The 21,616-nt window shown below is 38.2% G+C and overlaps 1 protein-coding gene across 3 annotated transcripts in view; it reads right to left on the bottom strand.

The window, feature by feature from the left end:
- QSER1 (glutamine and serine rich 1) overlaps positions 1-21,616 on the bottom strand; it is an 85,271-nt gene that overhangs the window by 40,721 nt on the left and 22,934 nt on the right. For all 3 annotated transcript variants that reach the window (XM_066251234.1, XM_066251233.1, XM_066251232.1), the window contains 3 exons: positions 19,662-19,774; positions 19,101-19,262; positions 11,257-14,946 (listed from right to left, as the gene is read on the bottom strand). In XM_066251234.1, the coding sequence (XP_066107331.1) occupies positions 11,257-14,946; positions 19,101-19,197 (3,787 nt within the window). In that variant the 5' untranslated portion in view covers positions 19,198-19,262; positions 19,662-19,774. The remainder of the gene's footprint in view (positions 1-11,256; positions 14,947-19,100; positions 19,263-19,661; positions 19,775-21,616) is intronic.

The following is a 21,616-nucleotide window of genomic DNA, read 5'->3' as shown; positions in this document are numbered from 1 at the left end:
TTGTATGTGCCATGACCAGGGATCAAACCCACAAACTTTGTGCATTGAAACAGCGCTTTAACCAACCGAGCTATCTGGCCAGGGCAGAAATAGATTTTTAATGTCTTATGACCAGAAGGCGCTAAATATTAAACATCTCTAACATTTTAATAATTATATAGTAGATCCAAATTACTATTTTTTAAATTTAATGTTAAAATAATGTAAATATAAAAATAATTAAGTGTAAAAAGAATGCTTCTTTTAGGTGAGTGTGATGTTTAAAAATTTATGGATCCATATGTGAATACTATTTATTGAGACTGGTTTTACTAACAATTTTATCTGTCCTTCATTTTTACTGATATAAGAACTGAGAAATGTTTATATAAATACTAGGCAAATGAAATAAAAGGAACTTCATTACAGCAATGTCTCTGAATTTTGAAAATACTAAGTAACATGGCAAAACAAATCACATAGCGTTCTATGAACAAAAACAGAGAATGCCACGAGCAGACCCTCAAAGGACATTGTAAAGAACATGCTTTAGTCATAAACAATGTAATCCCAAAGAGAAGATATAGGGTACAAGAAAGAATGAAGGGCAATATGTTAAATATATAAGTAAATCTAAATAAACACTATTTAAAACACTATGCATGAGCGCTGGCTGAATAGCTTCGTTGGTTAGAGCATGGCCCTGAAGCAAAGAGGTTGCTGGTTCAATCCCCCGTCAGGGTAGGTACAGGAACATATCAATGTGTCTCTCTCTCAAATCAGAAAATAATATTTAAAAATTAAAACATTATGAACGATGTCTTATTGAATATTAGAAATGAAGAAAATACATGGTAACATTAACTGGAATTCTAATGTTCAGAAGTCTTTATATTATTCAGGAGAATAAGATTTTGAGTAGCTGAAAATACATATTGTAATTCTTATTATAACCAGGAAAAGAACAGAAATATTCCATCAAAATAATCAGGAGGTCGAAGAATAGGTAAAGATAGGAATGAAACAAGATGATTGTTGAAACAGTGATGAATAAATTGGCTTGATTATACCAATCTTTGTACTTTTATGTTTGAAAACTTCCATAATTAAAAGTTAAGCAGGCCCTGGCTGGTTGGCTTAGTGGTAGATTATTGGCCCAATGTGTGGAAGTCCTGGGTTCAATTCCCAGTCAAGTCACACAGGAAAAGCGACCATCTGCTTCTCCACTCCTCCCCCTTCTCTCTCTCTTTCCCTCCCGCAGCCATGGCTCAACTTGAGCAAACTGGCCCCGGGTGCTGAGGATGCTGCCATGGCCTTGTCTCAGGCACTAAAAATGGCTCTGTTGCCGAGCAATGGAGCAGCGGCCCCAGATGGGCAGAGCATTGCCCATAGGGACTTGCCAGTGGATCCCGGTCAGGGCGCATACAGGAGTCTTTCTCTGCCTCCCCACCTCTCACTTAATAAAATTTAAAAAAATAAAAAATAAAAACCTTAAGCAAATTATTTCTTAAAAAGAATGTATAACTTCCAATTAGTAGAGGAAAAAAATGTCCAGTACTCTATGGTGCCCTTTAGATAAAGTTTTATTTATTTACTTTTTAGCTAGAGAGACAGAGACAGAGAGATAGGAAGGGAGAGATATGAGAAGCATCAGCTCGTAGTTCCGGCACTTAGTTCATTGATTGCTTCTCATGCATACTTAAAACCAGGGTTCTCCAGTTGAACCAGTGATCCCTTGCTTGAGCCAGTGACCTTTGGGCTCTAGGCAACAATCATAGGATCATATCTATGATCCTAGGCATAAGCCTGATGAGCCCAAGCTCAAGCGGAAGACCTTGGAGTTTTGAACCTGTGTCTTCAGTGTCCCAGGTCAATGCTCTACATACTGCACCACCAACTAACTGGTCAGGATATATGAACTTTTAAAACATGTCAACACAAAAGTATAGTGTTTGGGGTGCATGTACACATGATAAAAACATAAAAGAAAAGCAAGTAAGTGGTTACCGTCCAACTTAGATAATGGTTAATTCTAGAGGTTGTGAACTGGATTTAATTTATTACTCAATTTATTTTGTACTTTCTTGATTTCTAATGAGTAGCCTTTAACATCATAGATTTTCTTCTTTGTCCCACATTCCTGGCACATCCCACTGGGTTTAATATATAATCCTCCACTGTCCTTTCCTAAGTGGTTTGTTACTTCAGTTGTAGTTGCCTTTAGCCATGAGTTTAAAAGAAGTGATAACAAGTTATGTAGAAGTTTTTAAATAAAAATTTATTTTTATTTCTTTATACCTTTTTCTTTCTGCTACTCTTTTATTAAATTATAGTCCGGGAATATTGCTTAAATACTGTATGCATTTTCAGATTTATAGAAATTTTTGTGTTTTCCTTATGTGTGTTAGTTTCACATGTGAGTTTTATTTCATAAGAAAAAGATGTGAGCCTGAGTGGTGGTGGCGCAGTAGGTAGAGTGCTGACCCAGAACACTGAGGTTGCCAGCTTCAGTGCTGGCTGGCCTGCTTGAGGTATGGGGTCACTGGCTCGGCTTCAATCCAAGGTCCAATCCTCAGTCAAGGAACATGAGAAGCAATCAATACACAGCTACAGTGAAGCACCTATGAGATGATGCTTCTCATTCTCGTTCCCTCCCCCTTTTCAATTAAAATAAAAAGTAAAAAAAATAAAAAAAGTAAAAATGTTCTGAAAGAAAGAAAACAGATATGGAAAAATGCACTAAATATACTTATAATAATAAAAAAGTATGGGAATATTAAAAACAGAAATGGGAAAAAGATTTTATTATGATAAAAGGAAATATATCAAGTAAACAGTGTTAGGAAAATAATTAAATATAGTTGGAAACTTAACACACCTTTTTCAAGAGTCAACAGATCAAACAATCTAAAAACAAGGATAGGGAGGATTTTAAAAAACATTTTTATTACTAAAAATTTCAAACACACACAAAAGTTGAGAATACTCATGATACCATATAACCCAGTGGTAAAAAACCACAAACAATTTGGAATACTTTCATCTATCCATCCATCACCCCTTTTATAGTTGCTGGGATACTTTAGGTAAATTCTATCTAGCTCTGTATTTACCTCCAACATACACATATACATTTTCTTATATAACCTAATGTCATTTATTATATTAAACAAAAAGATATAAATTGAAACAATATTGCCAAATAAAATATATGATCTCTTGGTACTCATGGAATTTATAAAAACTGACCATATACAAGCTACTAATAAATTCCCATACATTTAAAAATGCAGACATTATTTAAGCCATATTCCCTAATCACAATACAATTGGGCCACACATTAGTAATAAAATACCAACAACAACAAACACCAAAACCTTCTAAACAGGCAAACCTCACCATTCTCTTTTTAAACTTTTTTTTAAATTTTTATTTTTTATTTTTATTTATTCATTTTAGAGAGGAGAGAGAGAGAGACAGAGAGGAGAGAGAGGGGGGAGGAGCTGGAAGCATCAAATCCCATATGTGCCTTGACCAGGCAAGCCCAGGGTTTCGAACCGGCGACCTCAGCATTTCCGACCTCAGCATTTCCAGGTCGACACTTTATCCACTGCGCCACCACAGGTCAGGCCTTAAACTTTTTTTATTGATTGATTTGAGAGAGAGAGAAGTACAGATTTATTGTTCCATTTATTTATGCATTCATTCTGATTCTTTTATGTGCACTGACCAGGGATTAAACCTGCAACCTTGGCATATTGGGACAATGCTCTAACCAACTGGGCTACCTAACCAGGGCCAAAACCCACCATTTTTAATAATTCTTGGGTTAAAAAGGAAATTAAAACTGTAATATTTAAAAGGACAGTGAGAACATTACAAATTGAAACCAGAGGAATGGAGCCAGAGTGTGGTGCAAAGAAAAAACATTTAATACTTTAATGCCTTTCATTAGAAAGCAAGCAAATACAGCCTGATCAGGTGGTAGTGCAGTGGACAGAGCCTCGGACTGGGATGTGAAGACCCAGGTTCGAGACCCCAAGGTCGCCAGCTTGAGCGCGGGCTCATCTGGTTTGAGCAAGGCTCACCAGCTTTGAGCCCAAGGTTGCTGGCTTGAGCAAGGGGTCACTCGGTCTGTAGTCCCACGGTCAAGGCACATATGAGAAAGCAATCAATGAACAGCTAAGAAGCCACAATGAAGAATTGATGTCTCTCATCTCTCCCTTCATGTCTGTCTGTCACTTTCTCTGACTTCCTCTGTCATTGTCATAAAAAAAAATAAAAAGAAAGCAAATATAAAAAGTAACTAAGTATTAAACTCAAGAAGCTAAAGAATATGAAACTGAACTTAGGGAAAATAGGTAAAAATAACTGATAACAGCAGACAATAAGAAAAAGTGAGTAAAAAATGAAAACAGGACCAGGACCAAGAAAAAGAAAATATACTGGTTCCTTAAAAATACTCATTAAGCCTGACCAGGCGGTGGCGCAGTGGATAGAGCATCGGACTGGGATGCAGAGGACCCAGGTTCGAGACCCCAAGGTCGCCAGCTTCAGCGCGAGCTCATCTGGTTTGAGCAAAAGCCTACCAGCTTGAACCAAAGGTCACTGGGTCCAACAAGGGGTTACTCAGTCTGCTGAAGGCCCGTGGTCAAGGCACATATGAGAAAGCAATCAATGAACAACTAAGGTGTTGCAACACACAATGGAAAACTAATGATTGATGCTTCTCATCTCTCTCCGTTCCTGTCTGTCTGTCCCTGTCTATCCCTCTCTCTGACTCACTCTCTCTCTGTAAAATAAATAAATAAGAATTAAAAAAAAAACTCACTAAATAGGCAAACTTTACACAGACTGATCATCAAAACGACTGCAATAATTATTTGCAACAAGAATGTAACTATGGAAATAGAGGAGATTAAAATCTTATGTGAATACTATGAAAATTTTATAACAACAAACTTTAAAATTAAGTGAAAGGGATGATTTTACTAAAAAAACCACACCTTTCTTAAATTAACTCAGATAGATTATACTACTTCAGGAAAAAACTGCAAAGTCCCAGATACAGTCTTAGAAAGTTTAACCAAATCCCTATAATAAATATGTGGTAAACGTCTTCTATTTATAAGATCAGAATATTCCTATATACAAAAACAGTGAACCCCTGCCCCCCAAAAACCCACTATAAACTACCTCATTTACGAAATCTAGTTGTAAAAATCACAAAGAAAATAACAGCAACTTAAATCTGGCAATGGGTTAAAATAATTCACCATAACCAAGTAGAGTAAATGGTAGAATATTTTTTAAAAGGTTTAGCATTAAGAAGCTAACTGAGGCCCTGGCTGGTTGGCTCAGCGGTAGAGCGTTGGCCTGGCGTGCGGGGGACCCGGGTTCGATTCCCGGCCAGGGCACATAGGAGAAGCGCCCATTTGCTTCTCCACCCTCCCCCCTCCTTCCTCTCTGTCTCTCTCTTCCCCTCCCGCAGCCAAGGCTCCATTGGAGCAAAGATGGCCCGGGCACTGGGGATGGCTCCTTGGCCTCTGCCCCAGGCACTAGAGTGGCTCTGGTCGTGGCAGAGCTACGCCCCAGAGGGGCAGAGCATCGCCCCCTGGTGGGCAGAGCATCGCCCCTGGTGGGCGTGCCGGGTGAATCCCAGTCGGGAGCATGCGGGAGTCTGTGTGACTGTCTCTCCCCGTTTCCAGCTTCAGAAAAATACAAAAAAAAAAAAAAAAAAAAAGAAGCTAACTGAACCCCTGGCCTGTTGGCTCAGTGGTAGAGCGTCGGCCTGGTGTGTAGGAATCCTGGGTTCGATTCCTGGCCAGGGCACACAGGAGAAGTGCCCATCTGCTTCTCCACCCCTCCCCCTCTCCTTCCTCTCTGTCTCTCTCTTCCCCTCCTGCAGCCAAGGCTCCATTGGAGCAAAGTTGGCCCGGGCGCTGAGGATGGTTCTATGGCCTCTGCCTCAGGCGCTAGAATGGCTCTGGTTGCAACAGAGCAAGGCCCCAGGTGGGCAGAGCATCGCCCCCTGGTGGGCATGCCGGATGGATCCCGGTCAGATGCATGCGGGAATCTGTCTGACTGCCTCCCTGTTTCCAACTTCAGAAAAATACAAAAAAGAAGCTAACTGAGCCTGACCAGGAGGTGGTGCAGCGGATAGAGTATTGGACTGGGACTCAGAGGACCCAGGTTTGAAACCCTCAGGTTACCAGCTTGAGTGCGGGCTCACCAGCTTGAATGCAGGGTCGCTGGCTTGAGCATGAGATCACAGACATGACCCCCATGGTTGCTGTCTTGAGCCCAAAGGTCACTGCCTTGAAGCCCAAGGTAACTGGCTATGCTGTAGCCACGCACTCCCTTCTGTAAAGGCACATACGAGAAAGCAATCAATTAACAACTAAGATGCCACAAGGAAGAATTGATGCTTCTCATCTTTCTCCCTTCTGGTCTGTCTGTACCTATCTGTCCCTCTCTCTGACTCTGTCTCTGAAAAGATAACTTAATTCATGGTTAAAAACTTTTTGACTAGCAAATTCAACCAAAAATTTGTAGAAGTAATACTACCAAATCTTTTACAGAAAATATTAAAGAAGAGAATGCTCCCAATTCATTTATGAAGTCAGCAATAACCAGTTACCAAAACCAGACAAAGGCATTACAAAAATAAAACTATATACTAATATCCACTGTAAACACAGATGCAAAAACATTAGAAGACTAAATCCATGATTAAAGTATTAAAAAAGGTAATATTGAATATATTAAATTCAGTGGGGTTTATCCTGGGAATGCAATGCCACAAATACATATTTAAAAATCAATATAATTCACCATATTGACAAGCTAAATAAGAAAACTGCATGATCATTACAACAGATGATGAAAAAGCATTTGACAAAATTCAACCTGAATTCATTATAAAAACTGCCAGTAGCCTGACCAGGCGGTGGTACAGTGGATAGAGCATTGGACTGGGATGTGAAAGACCCAGGTTCAAGACCCTGAGGTCGCTGGCTCAAGCAAGGGGTTGCTCGGTCTGCTGACGGCCCATGGTCAAGACACATATGAGAAAGCAATCAATGAACAACTAAGGTATCACAACACGCAACAAAAAACTGATGATTGATGCTTCTCATCTCTCCGTTCCTGTCTGTCTGTCCCTGTCTATCCCTCTCTCTGACTCTCTGTAAAAAAAAAACAAAAAAAAAAACTGCCAGTAAACTAAAAAGTGTAAGGAACTTCTTTAACATGATAAAAGGGATCTACAAAAAACTGACAGTTAACATCAAACTTAATGGTGAGACTGATTTCTTTCCCCCAGAGATCAAGAACATAACCAGGATGTGATCAGGATGTCCAAATTCACCACTCTCAATAAACACTGTATAGGGAATTCTAGCCTGTATATGAAATAAGAATGAAAAAAGATATGAGTGGAAAAGGATAAATAAAACTGTATTTGCAGATGATATCATATACTACTTAGAATATCCTATGGGATCTAAAAGGAAAACAATCCTAGAATAAATAAATGAGTTGTACAGATTCACAGGATTTTATATCAACATATAAAAGTCAGCTGTATTTGTATAATCTACCAATGAATAATTGGAAATTAAAAACTTTTAAAAGTATAATTAATAATGAATAGCACCCCCAAAAAACTCAAGAACAAATCTAACAAAGCATGTTCAGAGTTTCTATGCCTAAAACTACAAAAAAGGATTAGTGAAAGAAATAAAAAATGTTCATAAATTGTTAAGACTCGGTATGTTAACAGTTCAATTTTCCTCAATTTGCTAGATTTAAGTAACTCAAAAATCCTGGCAGAAGTTTTTATAGATCCCAACAACTGATTTGAAAACTTATGTGGGAAAAAAGAAAGGAACTAAAATAGGCAAAACAATTTTGAAAAAGACAAGTTTGGAGGACTCAAATTGCCTTATTTCAAGACTTACCATAAAGCTATAGCAATTAAGACAATGTAGTATTTCTGGTATCAATGTAGCAGAACTGAGTACAGAAATAGACTCATACAAATACTATATGATCAATTGATTTTAACACAAGTGCAAAGGCAAGCAACGGAGCAAGGACTGTCTTTTCAACAAATGGTACAGAAAAAGATGGACTTTTATATGTAAAAAAATTAGCTTCAACCCTATACCTTGTATACAAAATGAAATCATATATAGTATACAAAAATGAAATCAGGCCCTGGGATAGCTCAGTCAGTTAAGAGCATTGTCCTGAAACAAGGTTGCAAGTTAGATCATCGACAGGGCACACAAGGGAAACAACCAATGAGTGCACGACTGAGTGAAACAACAAATGAATGCTTCCCTTCTCCCTCCCCTCTGCCCCTTCTTCTCTTTTTTTGGGGGGGTATTTTTTTTTTTTTGTATTTTTCCGAAGCTGGAAACGGGGAGAGACAGTCAGACAGACTCCCGCATGCGCCCAACCGGGATCCACCCGGCACGCCCACCAGGGGCAATGCTCTGCCCCTCCGGGGTGTCACTCTGCCGCAACCAGAGCCACTCTAGCACCTGGGGCAGAGGCCAAGGAGCCATCCTCAGCGCCCGGGCCATCTTTGCTCCAATGGAGCTTTGGCTGCGGGAGGGGAAGAGAGAGACAGAGAGGAAGCAGGGGGGGGGGGGGGTGGAGAAGCAGATGGGCGCTTCTCCTGTGTGCCCTGGCCGGGAATCGAACCTGGGACCCCTTGCACGCCAGGCCGACCAGCCAGGACTCTTCTTCTCTTTTTAAAAAAATCAAAAACTAAAACCCTGGCTGGTCGGCTGGAGCATCATCCTGGTGCTGAGGTTGCCAGTTCATTCCTGATAAGAGCACATTCAGGAGCAGCTTGATGTTCCTGTCTCTCTCCCTTCCTCTCTCAAAAATAAATTTAAAAAAATTAATAGGCCTGACCTATGGTGATGTAGTAGATGAAGGGTCAACTTGGAATGTTGAGGTCGCTGGTTCAAAACCCTGGGCTTACCCAGTCAAGGCATATAGGAGAAGCAACTACTACCGAGTTGATGCTTCCTACTTCTCCCCCCCCCACTTTCTTTCTCTCCTCTATCTAAAAATTAATAAAAAATAATAAGTAAAAAGGGATCATAGACATAAAGGTAAAATGCAAAACTTTTAAACTTCTAGAAGAAAATGAGAGAAAAATTTTATGACTATGTGTTAGGCAAAAAACATAAATCATAAAAGAAAAAAATAAATAAATTAGATCTCATTATAATGTAAACTTCTGCCCTTCAGAGATATCTAAAGGCTTTGGGAATTTAGAGGACGTGAGCACTAATTCTGGCTGGAGTACATTCCACAAAGTGACTTGGAAGATGGTCTTCAAAGATAGCAACTGTCACCCCGGCCTCAGTGGTAGAGCGTCGGCGTGGCGTACAGAAGTCCCGGGATCGATTCCCGGCCAGGACACACAGGAGAAGCGCCCATCTGCTTCCCCACCCCTCCCCCTCTCCTTCCTCTCTGTCTCTCTCTTCCCCTCCCGCAGCCAAGGCTCCATTGGAGCAAAGATGGCCCGGGCGCTGGGGATGGCTCCTTGGCCTCTGCCCCAGGAGACAGAGCGACGCCCCAAAGGGGCAGAGCATCGCCTCCTGGTGGGCGTGCTGGGTGGATCCCGGTTGGGCGCATGCGGGAGTCTGTCTGACTGTCTCTCCCCGTTTCCAGCTTCAGAAAGATACAAAAAAAAAAAAGATAACAACTGTCTACAGAAGTAAAAAATGGAGAGGAGGTAGTGGAAAACCCATTTAAAGACTCATAATAGTGAAGCAGCTCACAGGTCTAAGCAACAACGAGAAATTTAGTTGTCACAGAAGAGGGAAAATGGAAAGGAGAATTTTTATATATTATTTCTCTTTACTCCCATTGAGCACCAAGTATTGCAAAGCAGAGAAATATCAATCACTTTTCCTTTTTAATAAAGATAAGTCTGATGATAACATGGGGGATGGACTGGTGTAGAGACTGGTGGGCAGAATTCTAATGAGAAGTCTGGTGCAATAATCCCAGCAAGAAATGAGTTCTTGAAGCAAAGGTGGCAATGGGGATGGTAAAGAGAATTTCAAAGACCTAAAAGTAAAGACTGGGTTGATAGTTTATCTTTAATAAACTAATTTTAGACATATAATTTAAAACAAATTATTTTGGTTTTGTTTTACCAATGTAAGAGTGAAATTATAATAGTAATTACAAAGCACTCTGAATTGAAGTAGAAGAGTGTAAAATCATACTAGGATTAGCTACATCCATAATATCTTTGTCACACTGACTTTCCATTGTGCTAATTTTTCTATATAACAATTATGCTAATTTTTCTGTATAACAAAATAAGAATTCTTTAGAAACATACTAACAGATAGTTGTGCTAATAGATTATTTGGGATACCCATTTGTTTCATGTCACTTTCGTAGTTAAAGGTAGCCTCAAGTTCCAAAAGAAGCCAAGATGTACATCACAAAACAAGGTTTAACTCTTATGAAGCACCACTCTTTATACAGAAGAGCTATGCAGAATACAGGCTGTAGAACCAGGCAAACTTGAAATCAGATTCCAGCTCTGCCACTGACTAGCTGTACAGATCCAGGCAATTCATTTACTGTTATATTATATGTATATTGGAGGTAAGAATGCAAATCTCCCACCATTGCTACTAGTTCCTGGCACAGAGATGGTAGCTATATTATTTTTTTAAATATTTTTTTCCTTAGGATATTCCTGAAAAAAGTAACATTTACACTTGTAAATTCACATAAGGCAGTGCAGTGCTTCTTAAAAGATATCCAAAGATTTAGACATACAGTCTGGGGCCAGTGGAAAATTTTCTTATATTAATACTGCATATAATATAACCACATTTAATAGTAATGTTAATCTTCATATAAGATTGGCATACCAAGAAATTATGCAAATTTATACTACATCAAGGCCCTCAGTATAATGCCTCATATCCATAAACCACCTAATGATGCCTCAGATTAGACAAGACTGGATAACATATCGTGTAAGTTAGGTTGCATGTAGTAAAAAGACAAGAAAAAACCCCAGAAATAACCTAAAATCCAGAACTTTCCTAAAGGCAAGAAATATTATAAAAAAAATAAGTCCCTAAGATACCTACCGATGTACTTTGTCCTGAAAATTTATTTGCAGACCTACTTCAAGCAAAGAAAGCTTAAAACCCAGTCTTAAAACCAGAAAAATAATAGTGGAAAGCCATTATTTATGAATCTAAATTTTAAAACTTTACCTGTTTTCTTTTTTTTATCAGAAGTAGCATCCAAAGTAGATAAGGTAATAGAGGAGCTTTTATAACTGTCATGACTGCATGCTCCAGGATCATCTTCATCAGAAGAAAATGAAGATAAATGTTCTACATTTTTTAGTTCATTATCAACTTTTTCTGATGGACTGTTACCCCCAGTTTCAGACACTAAAGGTGTGGGTGTTGTAGATGAAGTCTTTGGAAATGGTGGGGGACAAAACGTACGAACAGTCTGGGTCCCTGGTCGTCTAGTCCTGTTAGGCATTCGTACAGCAAGAGTGGAAAACTGCTGCTTGGGCCCAGATTTCAGAAAATCTAAGAAAGAGGCAATAAATCCTGTTTTGACTTCTGGCTGTTTTTCCTCAACCTCTTTGATCTTCTGTCTCATTTTTTCTTGATGCTGATAAACATCATGGCAGCCTTCTGAGGGAGGAGGAGTATATGGCAAATATGTATCTGTTCCCCTTGGGTTCTGGCGTTTGCCTTGGGCAGGTCGTTTCAGCTGTTTCTGATTACTGTTGTCTTCCTCTTTAGTTAGGCCTTTCCCTTTAGTTTTTTTCCTCTGTAAGTTAAAATGCAGTAAATCTTGGTTTTCTTCTTCAATCTTGACACTGACTGCATCCCCAGATTGGGCCATGGCCAACAGTGCAAGCGTACTCCCAGTTGGGTTCACCGACACACCACTGTCATCACCCCCAAAGGTAAATTCACTCTCCGATGTAGCACTCTCTCCACTTATACTTCTGCTACTAGACACAAACTCTTGGTTTCTGTTATTTAAGGAACTATCAACAGGAACTTCACAATCTTCTTCAGATTCACGATTGGTAGCAGGCTGTTTCTTGAATGGGCCAGAGTTCTGCTCCTGGATGTCATGATTTTGTCCAGCCACTGGTGAAGTTAGTTTAGATGCTTTATTTTGACCAGGTGTTTCAATGTGCTGTTGATCAAGAGTCATTTTTGACTGAAGGGTTGGTACTGGTGAAAGGTTTACTGTAACTTGACTTCCATTTAAGGAAATCTCATTTATATTCTGTGGCTTTCCTACTGTAGCTGTTATAGAGTTAAAATCTGAACTCACATGCCCGACATCTAATGACTGCTGAAAATGAGATTTAGAATCAACATCTTCAACAACTGGAATGGTTTCATTTGAAGTTGACTTGGAAAAATCAGAAGGAGTAACCCCACAAGCTGCTGCTGTAGCTGCTAAGATATCATCTACATTTGATAAAATATTTCTTTCATCACTCAGAAGCATTGCCTCCGGGAAACATATTGATCCAAGGGAAACAAAATGATTCTTTGAATCGTGTTGATTTGCTTCACTAAAATGGCCCTTTGTCATTAGTTGTTGTAAAGGTTTTGAAGACTCAGAGAGGTCCATTTTCATAATTTCAGAATTTTGAGTATGGAGCTGCTGCTGAGAATTATCACTATTACTCTGAATAATATGACCATCCATTTGAAGAAAAGGATGTACTATTTGTTGAGGACTTGGAACACGCTGTACTTGTAAAGATGGCTTTACTTGTCCTAAACCTGCCTGCAGTATTGACTGCTGAAGAATTTGTAAATCACAGGCAGACTCTAAAAGGATCTGTGTGTTCGGAAGAGATACCTGATGTTCATGCCTTAAAGCATGATTTGGAATTTGAATCTGAGATGGGGCATTAATTATTTGATCATGCTGCTCCTGCACCTTGGCTTCATGTACCTTATGTATAAGAGAATGCTGCTGGTTTAGGTCTTTAGTATTCAACCTTATTTGTGGAGTTTGCATCAAATCAGTTGCCTTCTTAATATCGAGGGTTGCTGCATTACTGACTTGGCCAATTTGTTGGTTAAGTTGTGTCACTGAAGCAAGCATACTTTCTTCTTTTTTTGAACCTTGTAGAGCAATCCCAACAACCTGATCTTCAAGGTGGGAATTACTTCTGATGACACTCTGAGAATATCTGCCATCTGACTTTGATACCTTATAAGCTGCTTCCTGAACATTAATTTCCCCATCAGATAGCCTTTGGGTTGATGACTCAAGAGATACTTGTGGCTGTAATACTTGTAACTCCTGCATTGGAAAATCATCTTCTTGCTTTGAAGATGTATAAACATTTGAGTCAAGTTTTCTTTCACTGTAAGATTTTGGATCAGGAGAAGGTATATTATCCTGTAAGGTCTGACAATGAGTAGAGGACGTAAATGATGATGACTGGACGGCAGGCAAAAACTTTTGTGACTGAGGAGATGATGACCCTTGAGCCTGAGCATTTTGGGAAGAATGCATAGAAATATAATTCTGGGTTGTGCTAGAATCTGGCAAACTCCGAGCCTGAGAGGCGGAAGAATAAGAAAGAGAAGGAGCTGTTAATGTTAGGGGCTGCCCTGACACATAGCTTTCTGAAGGACTAACAACTGACAGAACTTGTGATTGAGATGAATAATTAACCTGTGTCTGGCTAACTGGTGATAAACCCTGAGAATGACCTGATGAATAACTTTGAGACTGGCTAACTGAAGATGGATCTCTTGTTTGAGCAGGGTAATTCTCGTTTGTAACTGAGGATAATACCTCTTGCTGATGAGAATAATCAAGTGTCTGATTTTCTGTAGTTACAGTCTGAGATGAGCCAGAAAAATTCAATGTTTTATATAAGGATGGCAACTTTTCAACTTTGCTGGACCTATAAACCTGTGAATGAACAATAGATGGCACATTATGTGGCTGTACTAAACCATAATTTTGAGACTGACTAACTGATAAAAGGCTTGGTAGTTGCGCTGTAGAATAAATTTGTGCTTGGCCCGATATTATAGAACTCTGGTTATGTAAAGGTTTGGAATAGCTTAGTGTTTGCACAGGGGAGATTATACTTTGAGGTTTTGGGGTCTTAGTCGATGAGAGTGGTTGTTTTGTAGAACAGCTTTTTACTTTTGTAGTGGAAGGAAGATACCCTGATGATGGAACTGCAGAAGAATAAGACTGAGCAAGTTCTACTGAGACCTGGGAGGTCTTCTGCTGCAATCCTTCATTGCTCACCTGAGTGGACTCTCCAACTGGGCTACAGGATAAAGATGACTGCCTGCTTGTTTCTTGAAAATTAACTACACTTGCATTTGATAGGTAACTATGTAAGGAATGCTGTGAACCAGTCAGTTGTGCCTGAATAGACTGGGTACCTGAAGGCCTCTGATGGTGTTTAATAACACTACATTCTCGAAGAAGAGCTCTTTCGATGGAAGCAGTAGAGTTAGTAAAGAGAGTTGAACTGTAGGCTTGAGGAGTTTGCTGGGTTCCCCCAAGTGCTGAAGGTAACAAACTGAACTGAGGTTGTAAAAGATGGGGCGCAGACTCTTGCGCTGAGCGATATGTTGAGGACTGAGGTGGTATGCTGTTACTTAACACAGAACTGCCCAGGCGCTCAAATGCCAAAGCAGTTGGAACAGTTCCCTGGGAAGTTTTGATTTGTAGCAAAGGGTCATGAGTATTTAAAATTCCATTTGATGTAGTGTTAAAAGTTGAATCCTGAAGCACCAAAGGTGAGGTGGTAGTAAAGTTTCTATTGCTAAAGTTGGTGGGATGCTGATAAGCAGAGAGGGCAGAAGGTGGAAGTGTTCCAGTGGTTGGCAAAGGTCCAGTAACAAACAGCTCAGTTGCTGCTGAAGATTGCATACCTATGAAGAAAAAACATGGAGATATTTATGAAATTACAACACAAATACTTATATATGTTTTCATAGTAGATACTTGTGACATACAACCTTCAACCCATCAAAACTTCTATAAAACCGACAAATTCTACATGTCAATCCAGAAAAATTCCATTTCAAAATTAGCTAGCATTCTTAAAGCAAAACAAAGTTATAAATATATCAGCAACTCATACCTATAACTGTAATACAAATATGAGTTTACATATAGTTAGACAAGGCCTATTAAGAAACCAGTAAAATTGTGTATAATGTCTAGTGATTAATTTACCCAATGCAAAGTACCAAAGGACAAACTAAAACATTTACAACATTAAAAACAAAACTAAATTGCCTACATTTAACAATAAATCTCACAATAACCTTAAGGTTAACACTGCAAAGTTTTTTTAATCAAAATATATGCACTTATAAAAATTTCATTTCAAGTTGTTGTTTTTTTTTAAGTGAGAGGAGGGGAGACAGTGAAACAGACTCCCGCGTGTGCCCAACTGATCCACCCGGCAATCCCCATCTCAGACCCATAGTCAGATCAACCAAGCTATCCTCAGTGCCCGGGGCTGACGCTCAAACCAATGAGCCACTGGTTGCAGGAAGGGAAGAGAAAAAGGAGGAGGAGAGGAAGGGGAAGAGAAGCAGATGGTCACTTCTTTGTGTGCTCTGTCCAGGGATTGAACCAGGGACATCCACACACCAGGCTGATGCTCTATCCACTAAGCTAACTGGCCAAGGCTCATTTCAAGTTTTGACTTCCTATAAACAACTTCCATAGCTGCATGTTTTATCATAAAAAGCTAATCAGAAATTAATAAAGTAATGTCAAGAAGAAACTGTTAATATTTCAGGACAGCATTCTAGCCATATACAGCTAAAATAAATAAGAGTATACCCATGTGATCTAAAAGTTCCACTTCTAGAAATTTATCCTATGGAAATAAGTGGACATAAATATATTTGTACAAGGTATTCACTACTGTCCTGGTCAGATTGCTATGTGTAAAGGTTGTAGGTTTGATACCCAGCCAGGGCACATATAGGAACAGATTGGTGTTTCTGTCTGTCACTCTCCCTTCCACCCTCTCTAAAATCAAATAAAAATTAAAAAAAGATACTCACTGCAGTTATTGTATATAATTATAAGTAGAAACAACCTAAATGTCCATCAATAGGGAATTGATCAAATAATCATGGCATATCCTAATAATTTTGCTGCTATAAGAAATGATTAAGTTTTGATATAGCCTGACCTATGGAGGCGCAGTGGATAAAGCGTTGACCTGGAAATGCTGAGGTCGCGGTTCGAAACCCTGGGCTTGCCTGGTCAAGGCACATATGGGAGTTGATGCTTCCTGCTCCTCCCCCTTCTGTTTCTCTCTCTCCCTCTTTCCCTCTCTCTCCTCTCTGAAAATTAAATAAAGTCTTTAAAAAAATGTTTTGATATATACTGCTCAAAAATTAGGGGATATTTCAAAATGAACATGAAGCGATAAAATATCCCCTAATTTTTGTGAGCAGTATATAAAAATATCAAAAAAGAATGAGTTAACAAACTGTTAAATCTTCCCTAAAAAGTGAGATTGTTGTTAAAAACTATCACTTTCCATTTTATACACCCTGGTATTGTTCACATGCTTTTAGTGAACTTTCATTTAAAACTTTGTTTTCCTCTTTGGACAAATGGAGAAAAACAGATTTTCTAGCCTTTTCAAAAACATTCTTCTCTCACTTTCCATTAAATGAAAAAAAAAAGTGCTACTACCACAAGGACAGAAAATATCTACTTATGCTTAAAATAATAAATAATACTTATGCCCCTGACCCGCAGTAGCACAGTGGTTAAACCATTGACCTGGAATGCTGAGGTCACCGGTTAGAAACCGGCTCACCTGTTCAAGGCACGCATGAAAAGCAACTACTACGGAGTTGATGCCTTCCACTCCCCCCACCCTTTCTTTCTCTCCCTCAAATAAATGAAAATAAAAATCTTAAATAATACTTAAAATTAATGTTTAAAATAATATAACCATAGGAACTAAAATAGAGACTAACTGAATATGTGTAATATAAAATTATTCTAGGAAGCAAAAGATGAAGCTCTTGTGTTTTTTAATATTGTTTTATTTCACACTAAAACATTAATTATCTCCTTGGAAGCAGAAAAAAATTGCTGAGGCATAATGAAAACGTTTATTAATGGAATTTACAGCAGAATGATAAAATATTATTTCCTATAGCTATCATTTACAAATATCATCTCAAATATGCTATAACATTTCTCATTCTCTCTCTCTCTCTCTTTTTTGTGAGAGAGAGAGAGAGAGAGACAAAAAGAGGAACAGATAGGAAGGAAGAGAGATGAGAAGCATCAATTCTTCCTTACGGCTCCTTAGTCTCCTTAGTCGTTCATTGATTGCTTTCTCGTATGTGCCTTGACCAGGGGGCTACAGCAGAGCGAGTGACCCCTTGCTCAAGCCAGGGGCCCTGCACTTAAGCGCTCAAGCTGGTACCCTCGGGACTTTCAAACCTGGGTCCTCTGGGTCCCAGTCTGACGCTCTATCCACTGCACCACTGCCTGGTCAGGTGACATTTCTCATTCTTTAAAATAAAACCTGAAAAACTAACCTTCCTGACATCCTGCAAAAACTAAAAATATATACAAATAATTGTGGGTAAGAAATAGGTGAAAATAAAATATGAAAAATAAAATTAAGAAGTGCATATAAACAGGCACAACACAGAGTGGGACAAAAGTAGGTTTACAGTTTTGAGTACATGGAGCAGCTTCTTGTATTAACGAATTATTGCATTATTTTCCATGCAAACAATTGTAAACCTATTTTTGCCCCACCTGTACATTATCAACTTGTAATAACTTTTACTAATGATTCAATCTGTTCAATTAAGGACAACTTAACATAACTTTAATGATGAAATCAGTCCCATGATTGTTTATTATACTATACCACCTAAACAGCCTGCAGTGAAATTTAATCTTTCATCAAACAAAAAAATAAATATGTAATAAATAAATAGTGACGAATATGTAAATTAACTAGACGAGCAGGAATTCTTTCACAATGTAAACATATACCAAATCATCTTAAGGTATACTATACTTTAAATCTTACAACTTTATATTCAATAAAGCTGAAATGAAAAAAATTTAATCATTGCTCTTCTCAAGTAGACAAGAACTATAGTTGGCTCTTAACCAACAGGGGTTTGGACTGCATGGGTTCATTTATATCAGAATTTAAAAAAATAAATACTATAAATATATTTTCCTTATGATTTTCTTAATATCTTCTTTCCTCCAGCCTACTTTAAGAATCCAGCATATAATATATTTAACATATAAAATGTGTTAATCGATTGTTGATGTTAGGGGAGTCAAGTTATATAAAAGATAGGGAATATAGTCATATTGCAATAACTATGTATGATGTCAGGTGAGTACTAGAGTTACTGAGATCACTTTGCTAGTTATATAAATGCCTAATCACTATGCTGTACACCTGAAAATAATATAAAATAATATTGAATATCAACTGTAATTGAAGAAAAAGTAAATTTTGTTTTTAAAAAAAGTTTTATGTGATTTTTAACTGTGCACCCCTAACACATGTTTTTCAAGGGTCAACTTCATTTAAATTACTAGATAAAAATTTTATTTGTATTAATTATGTACCTTCTTCAATGTGTTAGTTTTTTTTTAAAACTTTATTTATTCATTTTAAAGAGGAGAGAGAAAGAGAGAGAGAGAGAGAGAGAGAGAGAGAGAGAGAAGGAAGGAGCAGAAAGCATCAACTCCCATATGTGCCTTGACCAGGCAATCCTAGGGTTTTGAACCAGCGACCTCAGCATTCCAGGTCGAAGCTTTATCCACTGCACCACCACAGGTCAGGCAATGTGTTAGTTTTTATCAAAGTGCTAAAACTGAGTATCTGCTAGTAACAATTTCTTGAATTTTGTCCAACTTAAAAATAGCAAAAAATTCCATGTTCAAAGTTCACTGGAAAATCAATAATTAACTTCACCCTCAGCCACACTACCAAAATGACAAGGTCATACAAAGTATATTTTTGCAAGACTTAAAAATTCTGAAAACAAAGAATCACCTGTCTGCCAGGATGGAGCCCTGAACTGTGGTAAAAGAGTAGTTCCTGAAGAAGCAGGCTGTGCTGTTCGAGATTCAACAGAAGAGAGCAAGTTCATTACTGAAGATTCCTTAGTGTTAGTGCTGGCACTGTTCACGCCAGTATCAAATACTCCAGAAAGACCTACATTTGAAGATAAAATACACCCCAAAATAAAAATGTTATTAACATAAAAGTATATTCCTAACCATATTCTATAAAGGAATCTCTGAAATTTGAGATCAAAGTTCTACAATCCTAATTTGTTTTATTTTGAAATAGCACACAACTATTAAATTTGACCAAGAGTAGTTATAATTTAAAATCTACAAAGATGCATGAAAAAAAGATCTCCCAACTAATTATATAGACATTGCTTACTAATATAAGACAAAACTTTTAATCTCATTTTCATTTTAAAATTTCCCATAGCACTATTATATCCTGTACTCACATTCATAACCAAACATGCAAAAATTGATTTTTCTTCTTAATCACTAAATGTGTCCAAATTCATCATATATTTCACAAGAGAATCTTTACCGGTTGGCTGAGGTGTGGTAGGATATCCAGGAAGCTGATGCGAGGCTGCAAAAGTCTGTCTCTGAAGGAGATTTGTTTCAGAGAGTGAGGGATGTCCTTCTTCATAGCTTAAACTAGAGGATAATAAAAATAAGTGACCCAAAAACACACTTCCCAAAATGATCAAAATATTTCTAGAAAAAAATTTCTTGGAGAGCAATTATCAAAAGTAGCAGAAGTCTTTGACTAAATTCCTGACCTGTAGACCAACAGCTTGAATACCATCTGACAATACGGTCAAAATGGGGAAAGTATATTGAAGATATACGAGAAAGAAAAACAATACATAGAATTTTCCTTAATTCAACTTTTATCTCTTACAAAGTCCTTTCAATGGGAGGTAAAACATGGTACAGTAGGAAGAGCAATATTCTGGAAAACAGGAGAGCTGAATTCACTTTCCGAGCTCCACTACTGGCTTACAGTGTGATTTTAACAAGTGACTCACTGTTAGACTAATTTCCTCATTTGTATGAATAAGAGAGTAAACAAGATAATCTCTAAGGTCCCTCTAATTCAACATTCGATGGAATATCAAATAACCCAAAAGCTCACCTACAAAATTTAAAGCTTGTATAATTTTGAGAGTCATTCAAAACGTTTTCTTCCCGCCTGATTAGGCAGTGGCGCAGTGGATAGAGCATTGGACTGGGATGTGGAGGACCCAGGTTTGAAACCCCGAGGTCGCCAGCTTGAGTGCAAGCTCATCTGGTTTGAGCAAAGCTCACCAGCTTGAGCCCAAGGTCGCTGGCTTGAGCAAGGGGTCACTCTGTCTGCTGTAGCAGTCCAGTCAAGGCACATATGAGAAAGCAATCAATGAACAATTAAGATACCACAATGAAGAATTGATGCTTCTCATCTCTCTCCCTTCCTGTCTGTTCCTATCTGTCCCTCTCACAAAAACAAAAAACAATAAAAAATTGTTTTCTTCCCTTGAATTTTAAATATTTTAAACCCAGAGAAAAAATTAAAATAGTACAATGAATAACCCACATACTTGTCACTTAAGACTCAATAATTAACATTTTGTTTTATTTTTTTCTTTCTCTTATGTTACACACACACACACATTTTTCTTTAACATGCAGACATCATGACACTACATTTTTAATTCTTTAGTTGATCTCCTACGAATAGGATAGTCCCTATATATACAACCAATTATTAAGACTTGAGGAACTCTAACATTAAGTCAATAATAGCATGCAATATAGAGATTATATTCCAATTTCTTCCCAAATATCAGCAAAATGTTTGAAATTTTAAAGCTTTTTCAATGTAGGATACAATCAAATTCAAGAATTGCATGTGGTTATGTCTCTTTAAATTTAGAACAGTGCCCTCACCCTGCCCTTAATCCTATATCCTCTTTGTCTTGATTTCATGACACAGACATCTTGAATTCAAGGCTATCCCACATTCTGGATTGGTCTGATTGCTACCTCATGAGAAGCACATGGTGATGGTTTTTTTTTACTTCTTATTGCATAACATGAGATGCACACAATGTCAGTTTGTTTCAATCTGGGTCATGCAAACTAGAAGTTACGCTCAGATCTTTCCACATAATTTTTTCTCCTTAGAAATTAATATGCAATTTTGAGGTATTATTTTAAGACTATTTGTAAATACCTTGATCCCAACAGCCAATGGTTTTAGACATCATTCACTCATGATCTTTAATTCAATTAATGCACTGGAAATGGAAATGGCAGGATTCTAATTATATCATCATTTCACGTTTAAAAATTAGCTTTCGCCCTGGCCAGTTGGCTCAGTGGTAGAGCGTTGGCCTGACGTGCAGGAGTCCTGGGTTTGATTATCGGCCAGGGCACACAGGAGAAGTGCCCATCTGCTTCTCCACCCCTCCCCCTCTCCTTCCTCTCTGTCTCTCTCTTCCCCTCCTGCAGCCAAGG

The sequence above is a fragment of the Saccopteryx bilineata genome, chromosome 1, assembly GCF_036850765.1.
Source record: "Saccopteryx bilineata isolate mSacBil1 chromosome 1, mSacBil1_pri_phased_curated, whole genome shotgun sequence".
In the NCBI taxonomy this organism is placed as follows: Eukaryota; Metazoa; Chordata; class Mammalia; order Chiroptera; family Emballonuridae; genus Saccopteryx; species Saccopteryx bilineata.
Note: the sequence above shows the minus strand (reverse complement) of the source record. Positions and strands in the feature narration are given on the sequence as shown.